The sequence below is a fragment of the Phaseolus vulgaris genome, chromosome 7, assembly GCF_051622355.1.
Source record: "Phaseolus vulgaris cultivar YP4 chromosome 7, ASM5162235v1, whole genome shotgun sequence".
Lineage (NCBI taxonomy): Eukaryota > Viridiplantae > Streptophyta > Magnoliopsida > Fabales > Fabaceae > Phaseolus > Phaseolus vulgaris.
In genome coordinates, this window is record NC_143504.1 from 843,535 (window position 1) to 860,472 (window position 16,938).

The following is a 16,938-nucleotide window of genomic DNA, read 5'->3' on the forward strand; positions in this document are numbered from 1 at the left end:
CAATACATAAATACAGTGTTGCAAAATCTGGATCATTAGTAATATCATCCATCCTAAAAAGAATACATCAATTTTAAATTAAAAATTATGTTAATTGTTGGAGATTCCACATCGACAAGAGATAGTGGGTGGTCTGATAAGCCTAATAAACTCTCACTAGAATAAACTCTAAATGGTTCTGATACCATATTAAGTAGTTGACTTGAATAGTATAGTGAGTGCAAACCTCACCTCAGTTTTATAAGGTTGAGTTAGGTTTAAAGTCCACTTCTTAATATGTATCAGAACCTTTTAGAGTTTATCCTAGCGAGAGTTTATTGGACTTATCAAGCCACCCGCTATCGGACCATCCATAAATATATAGTTCCACGCACGAGTTGAAAGCTTCGGTGTAAGGGGAGTGTTGGAGATTCCACATTGACTAGAGATAAAAGAAATTTAATAGTATATAAGTGAATGCATACCTCACCTTTTAAACTGGTTTTATATCAAACCACCTGTTATCGGACCATCCATAAATATATAGTTCCACACACGAGTTAACAACCTCGGGGTGTGAGGAAAGTGTTGGAGATCCAGCATTGACTAGAGATATAAAGAAATTTAATAGTATATAAGTGGGTGCATGCCTCACCTTATAAGCCAGTTTTATATAGTTGAGTTAAGTTTAAAGTTAACTTCTTAATATTAATTATATATATGTGACAAGCCTCTTCGTTAATTATTTATTCAATATTAGATTATTTCAACTAAAGCTGTAGCTTTAAAGAGACAAGACAAGATTTATAAATGTCTAGAACCTGATTCTCTTTATTTAAAGAAAATTAGAGTGCTAGAGTGAGGATCACTAGTTCAACAACTTGACAGACAAAACTCAGAAGCCAAAATAGTTGTTAAAAATTCATACAACTTCATTAATTCAACTCATCTTTTAATGTAAGTGGCTCCTCGGACAGTCACATGCAAGAACAATCTAATCTTCCTTATTGTGGCTAAAGTGGCATCTCAAAAAACAAACAATGTAAAATCAACCCAAAGCCACCAGTGAAAACCACAAGTTTTAGATGAGATAAAAGAAACTCAACAAATAGATCTACGAAAGTTCTTTGGCAGCAGCAATAATAGCTTCCTTGGTGAGACCAAACTCCTTGTATATTTTTCCTGCTGGAGCACTTGCTCCAAATCGATCAATGCCTATGGCCTTTCCTTTGCTTCCAACAATCTTTCCCCAACCAAATGTTGATCCTGCTTCAATGCTAACTCTAGCTGTTACAGAAGCAGGGAGAACACTCTCCTTGTATTCATCTGACTGCTCATCAAAAAGTTCCCAGCTAACAAAAGAAACAACTCTCACAGCTTTTCCTTCCTTCCTTAGATCATCAGCAGCAGCAGCAGCAATTTCCAACTCAGAACCAGTTCCAATCAAGATAACATCAGGCTTGTTACCTGATGAGTTGTCTGAAATGGTGTAGCCACCCTTTTCAACTCCCTCAATAGAAGTTCCAGGAAGCTGTGCCAACTTTTGCCTAGAAAGTGCAAGAATTGAGGGTCTCTTCCTGTTAAGCACTGCAACTTTGTATGATCCAGCAGTTTCATTACCATCAGCTGGACGAAGCATCAGAATATTTGGCATTGCCCTGAAGCTTGCCAAGTGCTCTATTGGCTGATGAGTTGGTCCATCTTCTCCCAGTCCAATGGAATCATGAGTCATCACATAAATGACTCCTGATTCACTCAGTGCAGAAATCCTTATGGCAGCTCTCATGTAGTCAGTGAAGACAAAGAAAGTTGCACAGTATGGAATGAATCCAGGGCTATGAAGAGCAATGCCATTGCAGATTGCTCCCATTCCATGTTCTCTAACACCAAATCTAACATTGCGCTCTTCAGGAGTTCCCTTTTGGAAGTCTCCATAAGATTTCAACAGGGTCATGTTGGAAGAGGCCAGATCCGCACTGCCACCAAGCAGACCAGGAAGAACCTTCACAAGGGCATTTAGATTTTGCTGAGACAGATTTCTTGTAGCATCAGCCGGGCTTTCTGGAGTGTATGTCTGCAATTTGAAATCAAATCAAAAGGGTTATCAGTAATCCACAAACAATTGATACAAGTCAAGTTTTATTTGTGTTAAAACTTTGAAGGCTATGCATTCATGAAGCAAAAGGTGGGATGATGAATGAAGATGCAATGAACATGGAGAGCTTAATATGAATTTTAACCCTAATCAGAAAAACTAATGATAATAACTGTTAAGAAGTGGACTTTAAGCCAAATTCAATCTCATAAAACTAACTTATAAGGTGAGATTTGCACCCATTTATAATGAAATGTCTCAATCTCTAATGATAAGAAATACATATAAGGAGTGAACTAGAAGTTCTTTAGTTTACTCACAGGAAGTGCTTTCTCCCAACCAGCTGGTAATTCACCAGTAAAAATAGCCTTCAGCTCTGCAGCTTCCTCACTGTATTTCTTCTCATATTCAGCAAACTTTGCATTCCACTCAGCTTCAAGTTTGGAACCTTCAGGGACATGGCGACTCCAATGCCTAAGGAAAAGTAAAGAATGTTACATTCTAGATCTAAAATCTCATCATACTAATAGGAAACAACACATCTCTAACATTCCATGCACACTTTTTAACATCTTCTGGCACATGGAAAGGCTCATATGGCCATCCAAGGTTCTTCCTTGTAGCATCCACTTCTTTAGAACCTAATGCACTTCCATGAACACTGTAGGAGTTAGCTTTGTTTGGAGAGCCATATCCAATGGTAGTGGTTACCTGTGAAATAGTAATCACAGATGAAAATAGAACACCCCAAAAAAGTACATATAAAAAATGCTTCATTTTTGCTTCAATCATGTCGTGTAACTAACCTTGATCAAAGTAGGTTTGTCTTTGACAGCCTTTGCTTCCTTAATGGCTGCCCGAATTTCATCATACCCAGTATTTCCATTCTTCACCCAAATCACATGCCATCCAAGTGCTTCAAAACGTTGATCAACATTCTCAGTGAATGCAATTTCAGTGTCACCATCAATGGAAATGTGGTTGTCATCATAAAATGCAATAAGCTTTCCTAGACCCCAGTGACCTGCAAGTGAGCTTGCTTCATTCGAAATTCCCTCCATTTGACAACCATCACCCAATATAACATATCTGCAAGAGTAGATAAAGCCAAAACAATCTCATTGGCAACACAACATGCATTTCAAACTGAATGATGATATATTAACAACCATGTACCATATTACAACTGGAAAGAAAAACAACTTTGTACTTTGTACTGAAATGAAACAATTTTTGAAATTGTATTGGTCAAATCACACTTGTAAACTATTTCATTTCAATTTTCAGTTGTCAAGTAACATTTTCCTTTCAAAGTACATATAGCACAATGTAGAGAGAATGATGTGCCCTGAACAAGATGTAGTTTTCTCACGTGTAATGGTCAACAATCTCATTGTCAGGCTTGTTAAATCGTGCTGCCAAGTGTTTCTCAGCTAGTGCTAATCCAACAGCATTGGCAATTCCCTGACCCAGAGGACCTAAACAAATTATGAAGATAAGCAACACAACTCAGCAAAAAGTCTCACTATCACAACATTACCTAAAGAAACATCTAACCTGTGGTCACTTCAACTCCAAGTGTCTCAAAGTTCTCAGGATGTCCTGGAGTTCTGCTTTCCCATTGTCGGAAATTCTTCAGATCTTCTTCCTATTATGTAACCCAAAAACAGTAGATTCATAAATTGAAGATCACATAACTTAAAAAAGTGTTGATATGTTAACAACTTGCACCGGATTATAACTAAAAAGAGATATATGCATTGGAAAAATGTGCCTTCAAGCAGTTGTCAAAATAACATTTTTTCTTAAAACACTTCACAATCATGTTTCCATCAGAATTCCTCGGGAATATTAAGATTCATACACCTCACAACTTACCAAAAGAGATAACAACATATGCTATGCCAATTCCAAAGGACTAAAAACTGTTACACCAATCAATACGTAATTATGTTTAGAGACAGATAACAGGACTTCAATTTTCTTGCACTGAGTCCAACGTTTTTTTACATTATCAATCATAAAAAATCATATCAGATATGACTTTTTAATATATTACATAAAAGTTTACAAACTTACCATACATGATAAAATGTGATCATTCATCTAAATTAAACTGTAATAGCAGACTGCAGCAATACAATGTACAAATGCAGATTACATTAGGATCAAAATTCTCAGTCACAATCAAATCAGTCTGAATAGTATTCAGAGGTGGACTTTAAACATATCTCAAACCTTATAAAATTAACTAAAAAAACATTTCATATACTATGAAATTTCATTATTGGATGTGGTATGACAAAAAAACAAGGAGAAATGGAAACAAAGGAACCAACCTGAACACTGTCATAGCCTGCAAGGTGAAGGAGGGCATATTGGAGCATGCAGCCATGTCCAGCAGACAAAATGAAACGGTCACGGTTGAACCAAGTGGGGTTCTTAGGATTGTACCTCATGATTTCATCGTAGAGAATGTGGCCCATTGGAGCACACCCCATGGGGAGACCAGGGTGGCCAGAGTTGGCCTTCTCAACTGCATCAATGGACAGAAACCGAATGGTGTTGACTGATTTCTCCACCAGAGAAACCTCAGTGGTCTGGTCCAGTGTCTCAACAGCAGTGGCTCGAACAACACTGGTAGAAGCACCCCTTCTGCGTGAACCTGCAGAAAAGGTGGCTGCTTTGCATGGAGAATGTGACTTGAGGCCAGAGAATGATGGGAAGGAGAGTGATACACGATCAGAAGAAGAGCCATGAAGGTACACAGCACGAGCCAAAAGGGCCTGAGACAGATGCAGAGAGGATGATGATGCCATGTCTTAAGTTAAGCTTAAAGGTTCAACCAAAACCAAAACCAAAAGCAGCCACTTAGGTGAGTGGCTGTAGTAGAAGTGAAGAAGAAGAAGAATATGAAGATTGTTGATGAGAGTGAGAGAGGAAAAGGGTAGTTGATGATCTATAGAGTCCTTGTTCTTGCTGTCCACATGTTATGGCCAATCTTAGCCTATGCTTCTGGCTATCTTCTTTCCACTTCTCTGCCTCTCATATTTTCTTCATAATTTCTAGGATAACAATTTCTACTATCATAATATACTTTATTCCATCTCTTTCTATTTTCTAATAGTATATTCCCATCTTATTCTTCCTTAAATATTTTTCATATCATTTCCATAATAGTTCATGCATCTAAAAACATTCTCTAAAATTAAGACATTATTACAACTGTGAGTTTTCAGTTGCTGAATTTAACAGTTTTATATGTTGAAGCAATTTGAGGTAAGAAAAATTATACTTACAATTCTTGTGTGACAGTTTTAAGAAAAATATAATAAAAATTAAATCTGTAATTAAATAATATGAAAAATGATTAAAATAATACTATTGAGAGTTATAATGTATTATAGGAAAAAAAATGAAATTATCAAGGAATTATAAAACTTGGTGTGTTTTATCTAGAAGAAGAAAGAAACCAAAAAGAGTTTTGTGTTTATCCTCTTGATTGAGATATTTAGATAAGGGGGTTAAAACTTGGTGAGATTGGAGCACAACCACAAATCTTCACTGAATCACCAAATATACTTTTCAAAGATAAAGGAAAAATAATAATTAATCACTTTATTGTGTAAAATAAAAGATATGAAACTGTTTTATTTTAACTTATTATAATTTTTATTATTGTGAAAACACATGTGTCTTTGTGTAGAGTTTTAACCATGCTATTTTATTTCACTGTATTGAATTAAAGATTTAATACTTATATAACTCTAGTTTTATATCATTAATAAATATGGAGGAATAAATTAATTTTATTAACAGTTGAAATATTAATTTTTTGTTTCTAAATGTAATTTTAAACATTGTATGTTATAAAAAAAAAATTAGTAGGTAGGGAGTCTTCATGTTGAAAGAAAAAAAGAGAGTAAGTGTATCTTAAGAATAATTTTAAAAATTATATAAAAATGGCTAATTATCTTTATTAATTGCTTCAAATTATTATTATTATTATTATTATAAAGAAGATTATTATATAACCCTATATATTAAGAGATACAAGGTTTTAATATATATAGTATAAATTTTATTTTACTCCTATAATTATTATTATCGAAATATTAAGAATTATATAAAAGATAAATATTTATAAGTTATTATTTTATTAAATAAGATAATTATACATATCTATATTTATTAGGGGTGTTGTTTTGTAGAAAAAAAGTCTAATTCTCAATTATATAATTTATATTTTTTTTACATAGAAAATTAATTATAAATTAAATAATAAAACTCAAAATAATTTTTAAATTTCATAATGATTTTTTTTTTAGAATACATAATTTGTAACTCATTTTTCCCAAAAACATAAAAGTAAAAGAATTTTTATATGTAGGGGAGTGCAGAAGGAAATTCTGGGGATGCAAAAAGAAATTATGTACGGGCCCATTATAATGAAGAAGCCCAAACGGGTGCGTTGTGGTGGTTCCGTGTGAGCCCAATTATAAAAGTTAGAAGAAAAAAAAAAGAAACGTTGAACGTGTGAGAGTGTGTTTCTGATACGGAAGTGTTGTGGTTTCAATTTGGTTGAAATCAATGATGTTGAGGAGGAGTTCTGTGACCTCCTTCTGTTCCAATTTCCTCAAATCTTCTCATTCTCATAACCCTAATTATGTGCGTTCATCTTCATCTTCATCTTCCTCTTCGAATCCCCATCTCATCGCTTCTTCTGCAACTGCACTTGATATCTCTTCCAAAGCTACCACCAATTTTGTGTCGTTGACCCGCCACTATGGAAGGTGCTATTGGGAGCTCTCCAAGGCTCGTCTCAGGTATCTTTTCCACCACTTCACCCTCTATTCGTGCTTTCTTTACGTTTATTTCATTTTTGTTGTTGTATGTATCTATGCAAATAAATTACTATCTGGATTTAGGATATAGAATTACGATCTCAATCTCCAAGAATGTTAGAAGAAGATTGTGTGGACTGGAATCATTTTTGTTTGCAGAGGACATGAATTAGCCTCGTTCCATGTATTGGAGATTATGTGGCCAAAGTAGTGTATTTAAGGGGGAAATCCTCACTTTACTAGCCTGGTTTTTCAGGGTTGAGTTACATTCAAATGTAAATTCTAAGATATCCTAGCAATTTGTTAGCCTATTGGACTATATATAGACCTATAGATTACCGATCTTGTAAAACTTTAAGCTCAAAACGTCTAGTTCCAACATGGGAGAGCTGTTGGAGATCTTAAGTCAACTAGTGATATGTAAGTGGGGAGCAATATACCTTAAAAGTCGGATTCTCATGGAGAACCAGTCTCACGTACCACACATAGTTTTTATGGGATTAAGTACCTATGAGAACCCTATAACAAAAATAATCATGCTTGGACGTAGTACTATGGATGATTCACAACATTTGACATTCAATTAATGTGAGGTTTAATGAATGTGTAATTGTATTCGTCCACTTAAGATTAAAATCTAACAGTTATATCCTATTGTTATGATTTAGTAAATATTGAAAAATAATTTCTCAATTTTTTTGTATGGTTAATTATCAAGGGAAAAATGTGAATGTAAAGAAATATATAGATGTTGATTATCAATTAAGAGTTATTTTACTCATTTCATTTTATTTGAGTTTCTTTCTCTCTTGATAGAATTGCTAACATGGGGGTATGTATGTATCTATTAACATCCTATATTTTAGACATTAGCTGTGTTTCAACTGCTTTGTTTTCTTCTAGGAGGACTATGTATTACACCCAATGGATACCTACAAAATTCACCTATAAGGGGTGCAAGTTTTATTCATTATGGATGATTACATTTACATGCAAAATATGCTAGTCCGAGTATTATAACACTCACCCCTCTTACTCATACCATACCTCTGTGTGTGAGAGAGAGAACAGTCGAGCACATAAAATTACTATTTTGTGAACATTAGTCTAAGTTCAGGTATTTCTCTTAAACATTGGTTTGGGCACAGATGCTACCCACTACAATCCTACCTTATTATCCATCTTGGATTCGAGGATTGTTCATTTGAATTAAATCTTCATTTGATTTCATCTTCTGTATTTTAGCACGTAGAGCTTTAGATGTAGTTCCCTTTTAACTTTTTGAACTTTCGAGTCACATGACACTTGTGAAAAACCAGGAGTGGTACTATAGTTTTCTGTCTGTTGAATCAATTTTGCTAGAATCAGTATTTTTCTTTTGTAGCAGTCATTGTGCTAAAACCTATTCTTTTCTTTTTGTTATACACCAAATAACCTTTCTAACTAATCATTTTCTAACTCAATTCCAGCATGCTTGTGGTTGCAACATCTGGGACTGGATTTGTCTTGGGAAGTGGTAGTGCTGTTGATTTTTCAGCACTTTCGTGGACTTGCGTGGGTACAATGATGGTTGCTGCATCTGCTAACTCTTTGAATCAGGTTGGTTCCTAGAGGAGATTATCCTACTCTAAATTGTCAATTGTGATAATTTTGTTTTCCATTTTTTAGTATTTCTGTTTTAAGAGGGTAGGATAGGAGAATATAAGAGAATATTCTACAGTCTCAAGATTTTTTGTCAACACAAGATCTATTCTATGGTTGTGTCTGTTTTAGGTGTTTGAGATCAATAATGATGCTAAAATGAAAAGAACATGTCAAAGGCCACTACCCTCAGGAAGAATCACAAAGCCTCATGCAATTGGCTGGGCGTCCTCTGTTGGAATAGCGGGTACAGCTCTGCTAGCAACACAGGTTTTGAAACAAATTTTGCTTACATTGTTGATTGTATGCTTTTCTTGTTTAACTTGTAAAACTATGAATGGATTTCTTATCAAATGTTTGATATGCTTTGAGTGGGGGAACTAACATTGAAGCTTTATGACAAGGTTATTCCAGACTAATACGTTAGCTGCTGGGCTCGCTGCTTCCAACCTAATCCTGTATGCATTTGTCTATACTCCCTTGAAGCAGATTCACCATGTAAATACATGGGTGGGAGCTGTTGTTGGCGCTATTCCACCACTTTTGGGGTAAATTATGTACAGTTTTTTTACCTGCCTATGTATTGTGAATTTCAGAATGCTCGAGGAATATATGCTACTGTTAATTTTGTTTACTTCGTGCAAATTTAAATCCTTTTGAAGTTAAGTTGTTCTGCACAAAACTGATATGGTAAGACTCAATTACATGCTCCTATTTTGTGTGCGTTGAATTTCCATTGCCAAAGAAGAATTTTATCTGACCAATTTATTGATTTTATATTGGTTAAAGTATTACTAGTTTAGTTGGCAGATTAGTTGTAAAGCTTAACCCCCTCTGTTAGCTGTCTCTACTTATTTGCTTGAAGAAATAGAAAATTCGAGGTGTTAATGAGTGATATTTTGTAAGATTTTGTAATTCAATACCTAACTACCTGAAAATGAGTTTCACTTTTTTGGATGTGGAATTAGCCTGTTATTGTTTCTGTACTCTTGTTATCTCACTTCATTCACCATGTGCATAGGCATGTACAGGTGTATTTTCTGCCCTACATCACCTCTTTGTTCTTGATTTTCAGATGGGCTGCTGCTTCTAATGACATTTCACTAAATGGAATGATTCTTCCAGCTGCTTTGTATTTTTGGCAGATACCACATTTTATGGCCCTAGCCTATATGTGTCGCAGTGACTATGCTGCCGGAGGGTATGCTCTTGTATCTTTGTTTACAGTGGAATTTTGATTCATACAACTATTTTGGTGTCCCCTAATAATATATTTGTTAAAATGGTAGGTGTTCGTATTGTTTGTTTAGTTAATATCTAGCTAACATTCTTGCTGATGTAAACAAAAGAACTGAATGACTCTGATACCAAATTTGGTACAAGACAACACCTTTTTTTTCTGAAGTTATGGGAGGGAACCCAATTAAAAAATGAAGTACAATGACCTAGACAATTTTTTAAAAAAGAGTATAGGGAATCACAAGTTGGTTTTACCAAATTTATATTAGCATTTAGCATACAAATTACTTATTTTTGTGGGCATTAAATATGGATTTGGTACTTTGATTGCTGCATATGGTGGTGAATAACCACACTCTTAATATATTTCTCATCCAATTACTTATTTCTAAACTATATACAATATTCTTTACTTATTGACATGTGTGTGTTTTGCGTTGCAAGTTTAGGTTCAAGATGTACTCTCTTGCCGATGCCTCTGGGTATAGAACAGCATTGGTGGCCTTAAGGAACTCTATATATCTAATCCCTTTGGGATTCTTGGCTTATGACTGTGAGTAAATGTTTCCTTTTTCTAGAAACACTTGATTGATTTTTTTTTTAGATTTTTAATCTTAATTTTGGTATTGATTGAATGCTTTGATAGGATACGGATACCTTAAATTTAATTTGAAGTCAAAAACTTCTCAAGAAATCTTAATAAAGTTATGGCCTGTGTAGTTTATAAAGTTATATGGATTATTGAATATTTTGTAATTAACAAAATAAAAAAAGTATAATTTTAAGTCTTTTCCGTATGTGGATATGGGGTTAGACAGAAAAGGCCCACAAGATATTCAGTGTCTTGTTCTGTTAAATAACTTTTGATGCCTGTCTCACACTGACTTTGCCAAAAAGCTGAAAACCTTATTCCCATGTTTTGTGCTACTAGAAGACATTAGTGTTAGACCTACAGAAAATTTTAAACTTTTATGTAGGAAGTTTGTTCTCAAGAATCTATTAGACTGTACATCATGTTTATGGGTTTTGGAGCACCCCAAGGGCTCCATTTAGTTAATTTATTATTGCTGATTAAAAAAAAGAATATATTAGAATGAGAGGATATACAATGATAATTTATGCTGGATTGTAGTTAAAGGGACATTTGAAATGGTAAAATGTTTTCACATTTCCTTTAATATCAAATTTTTGGTCGCAAGGAGAATCTTGATGCCTATGTTTCTGCACCTTGAACAGGGGGTCTGACTTCTAGATGGTTTTGTCTGGAGTCCACGGTACTTACACTTGCAATAAGCGGTGCAGCATTTTCATTCTATAGAAACCGTACCAGAGAAAAAGCAAGGAGAATGTTCCACGCCAGTCTTCTTTATCTCCCTGTGTTTATGACTGGGCTTCTGATTCACCGTCGCTCCGATAGCGAACAATTCTTAGAAGAAAATGCAAAGGGTTTTGTGAAATCTGCTTCATCTGGGGAAGCCTTAGAATTGGATGATAATGATGATAATCAGAATATGAAGGCCAAGCGTCCATATTGGACTCAAGCACGTCCTCCTGTGTCATATGCCTCTGTTGCTCCATTTCCCTTTCTGCCTGCTCCTTCATATAACTTCCCTTGACAAGTATCAGGTATACGGATTTTGTATGGCTTTAACATTTTCTGGGCCAAGTTTTGTTTGGATGATTGAATAAATTTATTGAAATGGTATTCTTATTGGTGTTTAAGCCGTTAACCTTGTTTTATTATGTTCCCTCATGAAAATTGCAGACGCATCTGTGATCTGAAATAAATGAGAATTTGTTTCCTGCACAGTGTATAATATATAGAATCGGTACTTTTTCCTTTCGAGGTTTCTAATATGGTATTAGACATAGGATGATTTGTGATTCGGTGGATAAAACTTGCATCTACTTTCTTATATCCTTGTCATCAAGTCTCAGACCAAGCAATGACATTTGGGTTGTTTCTTTAGTTCAGTAATATATTTTTATTGAGCATTTGCATTATTTAATGCTAGAAGATATCTAAATGTCATTGTTTTAATATTACAGTGATGTCTTTTATACATTGCACCAATCTCTTTAAGTTTTTAAAAATTATTATAATGTATACTTCTATTCTTTAAAGATTATTGCTTTATTTGGTAAAGGGTGGATTGATAGTTTGGTATAATAGAAATATAATGAGTTTGAGTAGAGAATTTATGGACATGTGTGATTGATTCATTTGATTGAAGTAATAAAGTTTGGTATATTATTTTTTTGAATAAATTTAAAATTGTTCTTGTGTGTATTTTAAAATATAAATATATTTTAGAAAATTTAGTTGAAAAAATGAATAGAAATTTATTTTTTTAAAAATAATTATTTATTAATTGATAATACTAATTTAAAAAATAAAAGACCAAATAAATAAGTAAAGGTAAAATAGTCATTTACATACAATATCCATAAATCCTTATTTTTTTTTCTTCTCACATAATTTTCTCACTCCAAACTTTTTCTCTCCAAATCCACACAAATCACGTATACCAAAATTTTCACAAGTAGACTGAAAATTTTCTTCATCTATAGTAAATTTGCTATACCAAAAACACCATTAAAACAAAAAATATTACGAGTAATAATAAGAAAAACATTGAGAATGTCATTGTAATTTACTTTTAATAAAATTAATAAAGGGATACGTGAAAATAATTTACAAAAATTACAAGTGTAATAGTAATATTTCTTATAACATTTAAGAACGTTTTGACTATCTAGTGTTATACGTAAAAAATAATAATGTGTTTCTTTTATTAAATAATAAAAGAAAATATCTGACATAATAATACCGGCGAACAGTTAGTTACCGAACACTACCTTCTTTCTTTGGAATGAACAAAGACCAGTCGCCAATAAAATCACATGGATGCGCTCGAACGTAATTCACATTGAACAATACTTGCAAAATATAGATTACAACAACATGAACTGAGTTAATTATCATTTTAAAATACTTTTCATATTACAAAATTTCTCTCTTCGAGGTTTTGAATTCAAATTATTCCAACATTTAGCCAACAAATTAAAAAGAATGTTCACACAGTGGAATTGTATGTAATGCAAAAATTCTGAAAATTAATTGAAAGCTCTTCTACTTGTCTATCCATTAAAAATATGTTTTTTATTATATTATTTTTTTGACATTGTTTTCATTTAAAATTATTATTTACGAGTTAAATATAGAAAATAATATATATATATATATATATATATATGAAAATATATATATTTAAATAAATATATAAAATGAAAATAATATAAAATTACTTGAGGTATATGAAATCTACTTTCATGCATATCTCGTTCCAATGATTTTACTATTGTATCTGAAACGTTCCGTAACATTGATTTTACTAATCTCCAAATTAAGCCTTTAAAAACCATAACATCCACCAAACTAAACCCATTATTGTGAGTAATATTTATGTTTAAAAAATGGACAAATGTAAGGAAAGTTAAAAATAACAATAATATAACAGGAGTAAATTTATTCAATAATAATAATAATAATAATAGAATATCAAAATGCTACAAAGGCAATGATGTATTTGATGTTATTGATATATCTGCTCCTTAACTATAATATATTTTATGTTAATTTCTTCCCTCAAATTTTGTTTATCTTGTTTTTCTCCCTTTATAATAACATCTCAATACGGGGAAAAAATCTATTTATAAGATCATGCAACTAATATTTAAAAAAAATAGTAAAAATGACAAGTAAACATCTTAATGCCTTAATAATTATAAAAATTAATGATAAATTAAAATATAGTAGTATTTTTTTAAATACTGATTATAATAGCACATGATTGCTATATAAAGAATAAACTGATACAATATTTCAATTATTATAATTGAAGATTATACTAAAGATAAAAAATGATCTTAAAGTATATGATATTTTAATCTATACAAGGATTTGAGGTTTCTATTTAATATACGCTTTTACTAATTCTATTATTTCTATTTGATATATTCTTAATTCCTTTGTTCTATTTTTTGTGCATTTAGAGTATCTTCAACGTGCTTTGTTTAACTTTTTAACTACATTTTGCATCTACAATGATCCAAACTCATGAACACAATTGTATCTTTGTTAAGGCCAAAAAAATTGGTGAAAAAAAGGAAAGTTACAAAAAAGAATATAGCACTTTCATTTTCTTTGTCAAACTATTCCATGAAGACTTACTCATCATTGTTGCATTAAGACAAAAAAAAAAAAAAAAGACAAGTTTTAAATGAAATATGATAGTAATATATGTAGCTCAAATTCTTGTAAGTAAAGATCACGATATCTAAGTTTTTTGTGTGATTCTTAGTCTGTAATGTAACTGTTACCAGATTAACATATTTATCAGTAACTTTCTAAATAAAACTTAAAACCCGCTCATATAAATCGATTAGTTTATAATGAATATGGCTCTCATAAAATTCATACGGGTGACTATATATTTATGAATGATTCGATAGCGACAATAGGTGATAGGAAACTCAAATAAATATTCTAGAATTTGTTCTAAATGATATCAATTCTAAATGATTCTGATATCATTTTAAGAAGTAGACTTTAAACCTAATTCAATGTTTTGCATCAGTTATATACTATCAAATGTTTTATCTCTTATCAATCTTCTGGAAACATCCATTATAAGTTGAGTTTTGCATAAGATATATACTATCAAATGTATTATATCTCTAATCCATCCTTCATGGTTTATCCTGACAATGTGAGAGGAAATTCTGCAGTGAACAACAATAATTTTATAGAAGAAAATTGGACAGAATGCATTATGCTCAATTCCCAATTACATTACATCCACTGAGGTTAAACTTAAGAACCAATGACCCTTTGATGTTACATCACCATTAGCCATACCATCATCTTCACTTTCACCTTTTCTGCATGAATCCTTCAACCACAACAGTTTCAGCATAACAGAACTTCTTCACCCCATCAATCTCCTCTAAAGTACTGTGCTGTGCCACGGCTAAAATATCCACCATGAAACGTTTCTTGCATTTCCCTTTACCCCTTTTGCGTTTATATTTCACTGCCTTGGATGGTGGCAATAGTGGACTGTTATCATGAAAATTGGTAGAACTTGAGAGGGTACATTTGGCAGAATCATTGCAAGCGTTCTGATGATTTGAGTAATTTCCCTCTTCATGAGGGTGGTTGCTGACTTTGTAGTTACACTCATCATCAATGTCTCGTGGCACTTCTGCATTGCAAGAATCAGTTTCTTTGTTGTAGTTGTTGTCATTTGGAGAATGCATTTTGGAGAAACCTTTGAGTGGTTCATCATGTGAAGCTTTGCCTTGTTCAAGTGGTGGCAACATCTCTTTCTCCATGAGACCACTTTTAAGACACAATTGCAGATGCTTCTCTTCATAAGGCCAGTTTTGAGAGATATTTCTGTGACGACAAGCAAGAACATACTGTCTGCAAACACAATTTGTTGTATATTTCCTCTAGTGTTTGTCAACTAAACTTAAACTTACAAACTTCCAAATTAATCTAGACACAGATTTGATAAAATTCACAAAGGAACACTGGTGCAGAAAGGTTTAAAAACAGCGACTATTTTCACTATAAAATAGTGACTTTCTAATTGTTTTTATATACATGTAGTCTTATGTTAGAAAAATATGATTATTTAGCTGTCTTTAGATTCAGAAAAAAAAGGATGACTATGATAAAAACCGTACTTATGGTTATAATAAAAGCAAAACAAGAAAAGGAGTTAATGAGTTGATGCACAGAGAATAATCATAATCTTAATTTCTGTACTTGTATTGGAAATTTGTGCTTCACACCTTACAAGCTCAACAGAATGCAATTTAACAAATCAATCTAAAATTAGAACATGAAATAATGGATGGCATATAATATTAAAGGGAAAAAACTATAAACTCGATTCATAAATTGAAATGCATATGTACATGTTTGTGGTAACTTTTTCCATTACAATGGTACCTTATTGAGAAGGGTTTTACACCAGCTCCAGATTGCAGAACCAAAGGTAGGTTTTGGTTTTGGTGCTGAGACATCACTCACATGGAAGACTGCAACTTTGCATGTGGATCCCAAACTAAACTCTCTAAATTAATATCTAATCACAAATCCTGCAACCCCAGTTTCTTCCTATGATCAAAGGAACTCTACAGATAAGATGCCGAAGAAAAAACTCCATAAAATGACCAGGTGCAATACCCTTTGACACATACAAAAAAAATCAGATAGACCCCCACAAAATCTGCATGTGGGTACGCAAAAGATGGTCAATTTATGGGGAAAATAACAAGAAAATGGATCCAAAGATGAAATGCAGGGAGAGTTGTTGAAGGAAAACCTTGAAGCTTCAAAGGAAGAGAAAGGGTCATGTAAATGGCGAGGGATAAATGGGTAGGGTAGGGTTTGAGGTTGAAGAAAACGAGTATGGCGAAAGGAGAAACACGATTTGAGTGATTGTAAAGAAAGAGAAGATAAAGTAAGCTAAGCATGAGGAACTGACTGAGAAGAAACAAGGTTGTAGAATGCTGTCTTGCTATTGTTGTTGTGTTGTGTTGTTTCTTTCTTTCTATGAGCCTTTTTTGTCTACCTTTAGTTGGTTTTGTTATTGACTTTTTGTAACTATTTCCAACAGTGTAATAGAGTGTTATTTTTCTTATTTTTAGTAACTTTTAATTGGGTTTGCTTCTGCTGCTATTCATAGTACACTAAAGTTTTAGTGGCATGTTTAAACCTCTTTAATAACCACAAAACAGGGCATGAGTGCACTCATCACTTCTATTCTTATGCCACAAATTCAACTATGAAAATTTGGTAATGTGGCAATTTGCAGAAAATGAATTTGACCATAAATGGCTAAAGGAATAATGCTATGTATTATATATGTTGGTCAAACTAATTTCACAATCTGTCTATATATAACTAATTTTGTGATTTGGGTTTATATTATTTTAGCAAAGTCCAGGGAAAAAGCAAAGTCCAAGGCAATGCAAATGGCAGATATAGAAGTGGCAGAGGTATCTGTATGCAGAATCCAACCTCTGCAGGAGAAAGTACAAAGAATAAGAAGTGTTTAGACTTTC

The 16,938-nt window shown here is 32.8% G+C and overlaps 2 protein-coding genes and 1 non-coding gene across 4 annotated transcripts; 1 reads left to right on the forward strand and 2 right to left on the reverse strand.

The window, feature by feature from the left end:
• Positions 1–890: 890 nt before the first annotated feature.
• LOC137828047 (transketolase, chloroplastic) lies at positions 891–5,278 on the reverse strand. The gene is made up of 7 exons (XM_068634450.2): positions 4,414–5,278; positions 3,632–3,722; positions 3,447–3,552; positions 2,881–3,163; positions 2,637–2,785; positions 2,395–2,548; positions 891–2,053 (listed from the first exon to the last, which is right to left on the reverse strand). The coding sequence occupies exons 1-7, from the start codon at positions 4,891–4,893 to the stop codon at positions 1,094–1,096; spliced, it is 2,223 nt and encodes a 740-aa protein (XP_068490551.1). The 5' UTR covers positions 4,894–5,278; the 3' UTR covers positions 891–1,093.
• A 1,321-nt stretch (positions 5,279–6,599) lies between these two features.
• On the forward strand, positions 6,600–11,607 carry COX10 (cytochrome c oxidase 10). 2 transcript variants are annotated; one of them, XM_068634457.1, is made up of 7 exons: positions 6,600–6,900; positions 8,388–8,517; positions 8,692–8,829; positions 8,974–9,107; positions 9,635–9,760; positions 10,248–10,351; positions 11,035–11,607. In XM_068634457.1, exons 1-7 carry the CDS (start codon positions 6,665–6,667, stop codon positions 11,412–11,414), a joined length of 1,248 nt encoding a protein of 415 aa, XP_068490558.1. In that variant the 5' UTR covers positions 6,600–6,664; the 3' UTR covers positions 11,415–11,607. The 2 variants fall into 2 exon arrangements, with proteins under 2 accessions (XP_068490558.1, XP_090161290.1); XM_090305164.1 differs by having other exon boundaries at positions 6,602–6,900; positions 8,692–8,806; positions 8,964–9,107.
• Positions 11,608–14,589: 2,982 nt separating this feature from the next.
• LOC137828126 (uncharacterized) lies at positions 14,590–16,035 on the reverse strand. Its single transcript, XR_016522925.1, has 2 exons — positions 15,821–16,035; positions 14,590–15,286 (listed from the first exon to the last, which is right to left on the reverse strand). It is a non-coding gene; the product is annotated as an uncharacterized LOC137828126 (transcript).
• Between the last annotated feature and the right edge of the window lie 903 nt (positions 16,036–16,938).

What these genes read in the sequence shown, in the direction of transcription:
- COX10 (XM_068634457.1), top strand. Translation starts at nt 6,665, where the DNA reads ATGATGTTGAGGAGGAGTTCTGTGACCTCCTTCTGTTCCAATTTCCTC. An exon ending in CTCTCCAAGGCTCGTCTCAG is followed by an intron (nt 6,901 to 8,387) that starts GTATCTTTTCCA and finishes ACTCAATTCCAG; the next exon opens with CATGCTTGTGGTTGCAACAT. An exon ending in CTGCTAACTCTTTGAATCAG is followed by an intron (nt 8,518 to 8,691) that starts GTTGGTTCCTAG and finishes TGTCTGTTTTAG; the next exon opens with GTGTTTGAGATCAATAATGA.
- LOC137828047 (XM_068634450.2), bottom strand. Translation starts at nt 4,893, where the DNA reads ATGGCATCATCATCCTCTCTGCATCTGTCTCAGGCCCTTTTGGCTCGT. An exon ending in GAGATTGTTGACCATTACAC is followed by an intron (nt 3,164 to 3,446) that starts GTGAGAAAACTA and finishes CTACTCTTGCAG; the next exon opens with ATATGTTATATTGGGTGATG. An exon ending in GTTGGGAGAAAGCACTTCCT is followed by an intron (nt 2,054 to 2,394) that starts GTGAGTAAACTA and finishes TTCAAATTGCAG; the next exon opens with ACATACACTCCAGAAAGCCC.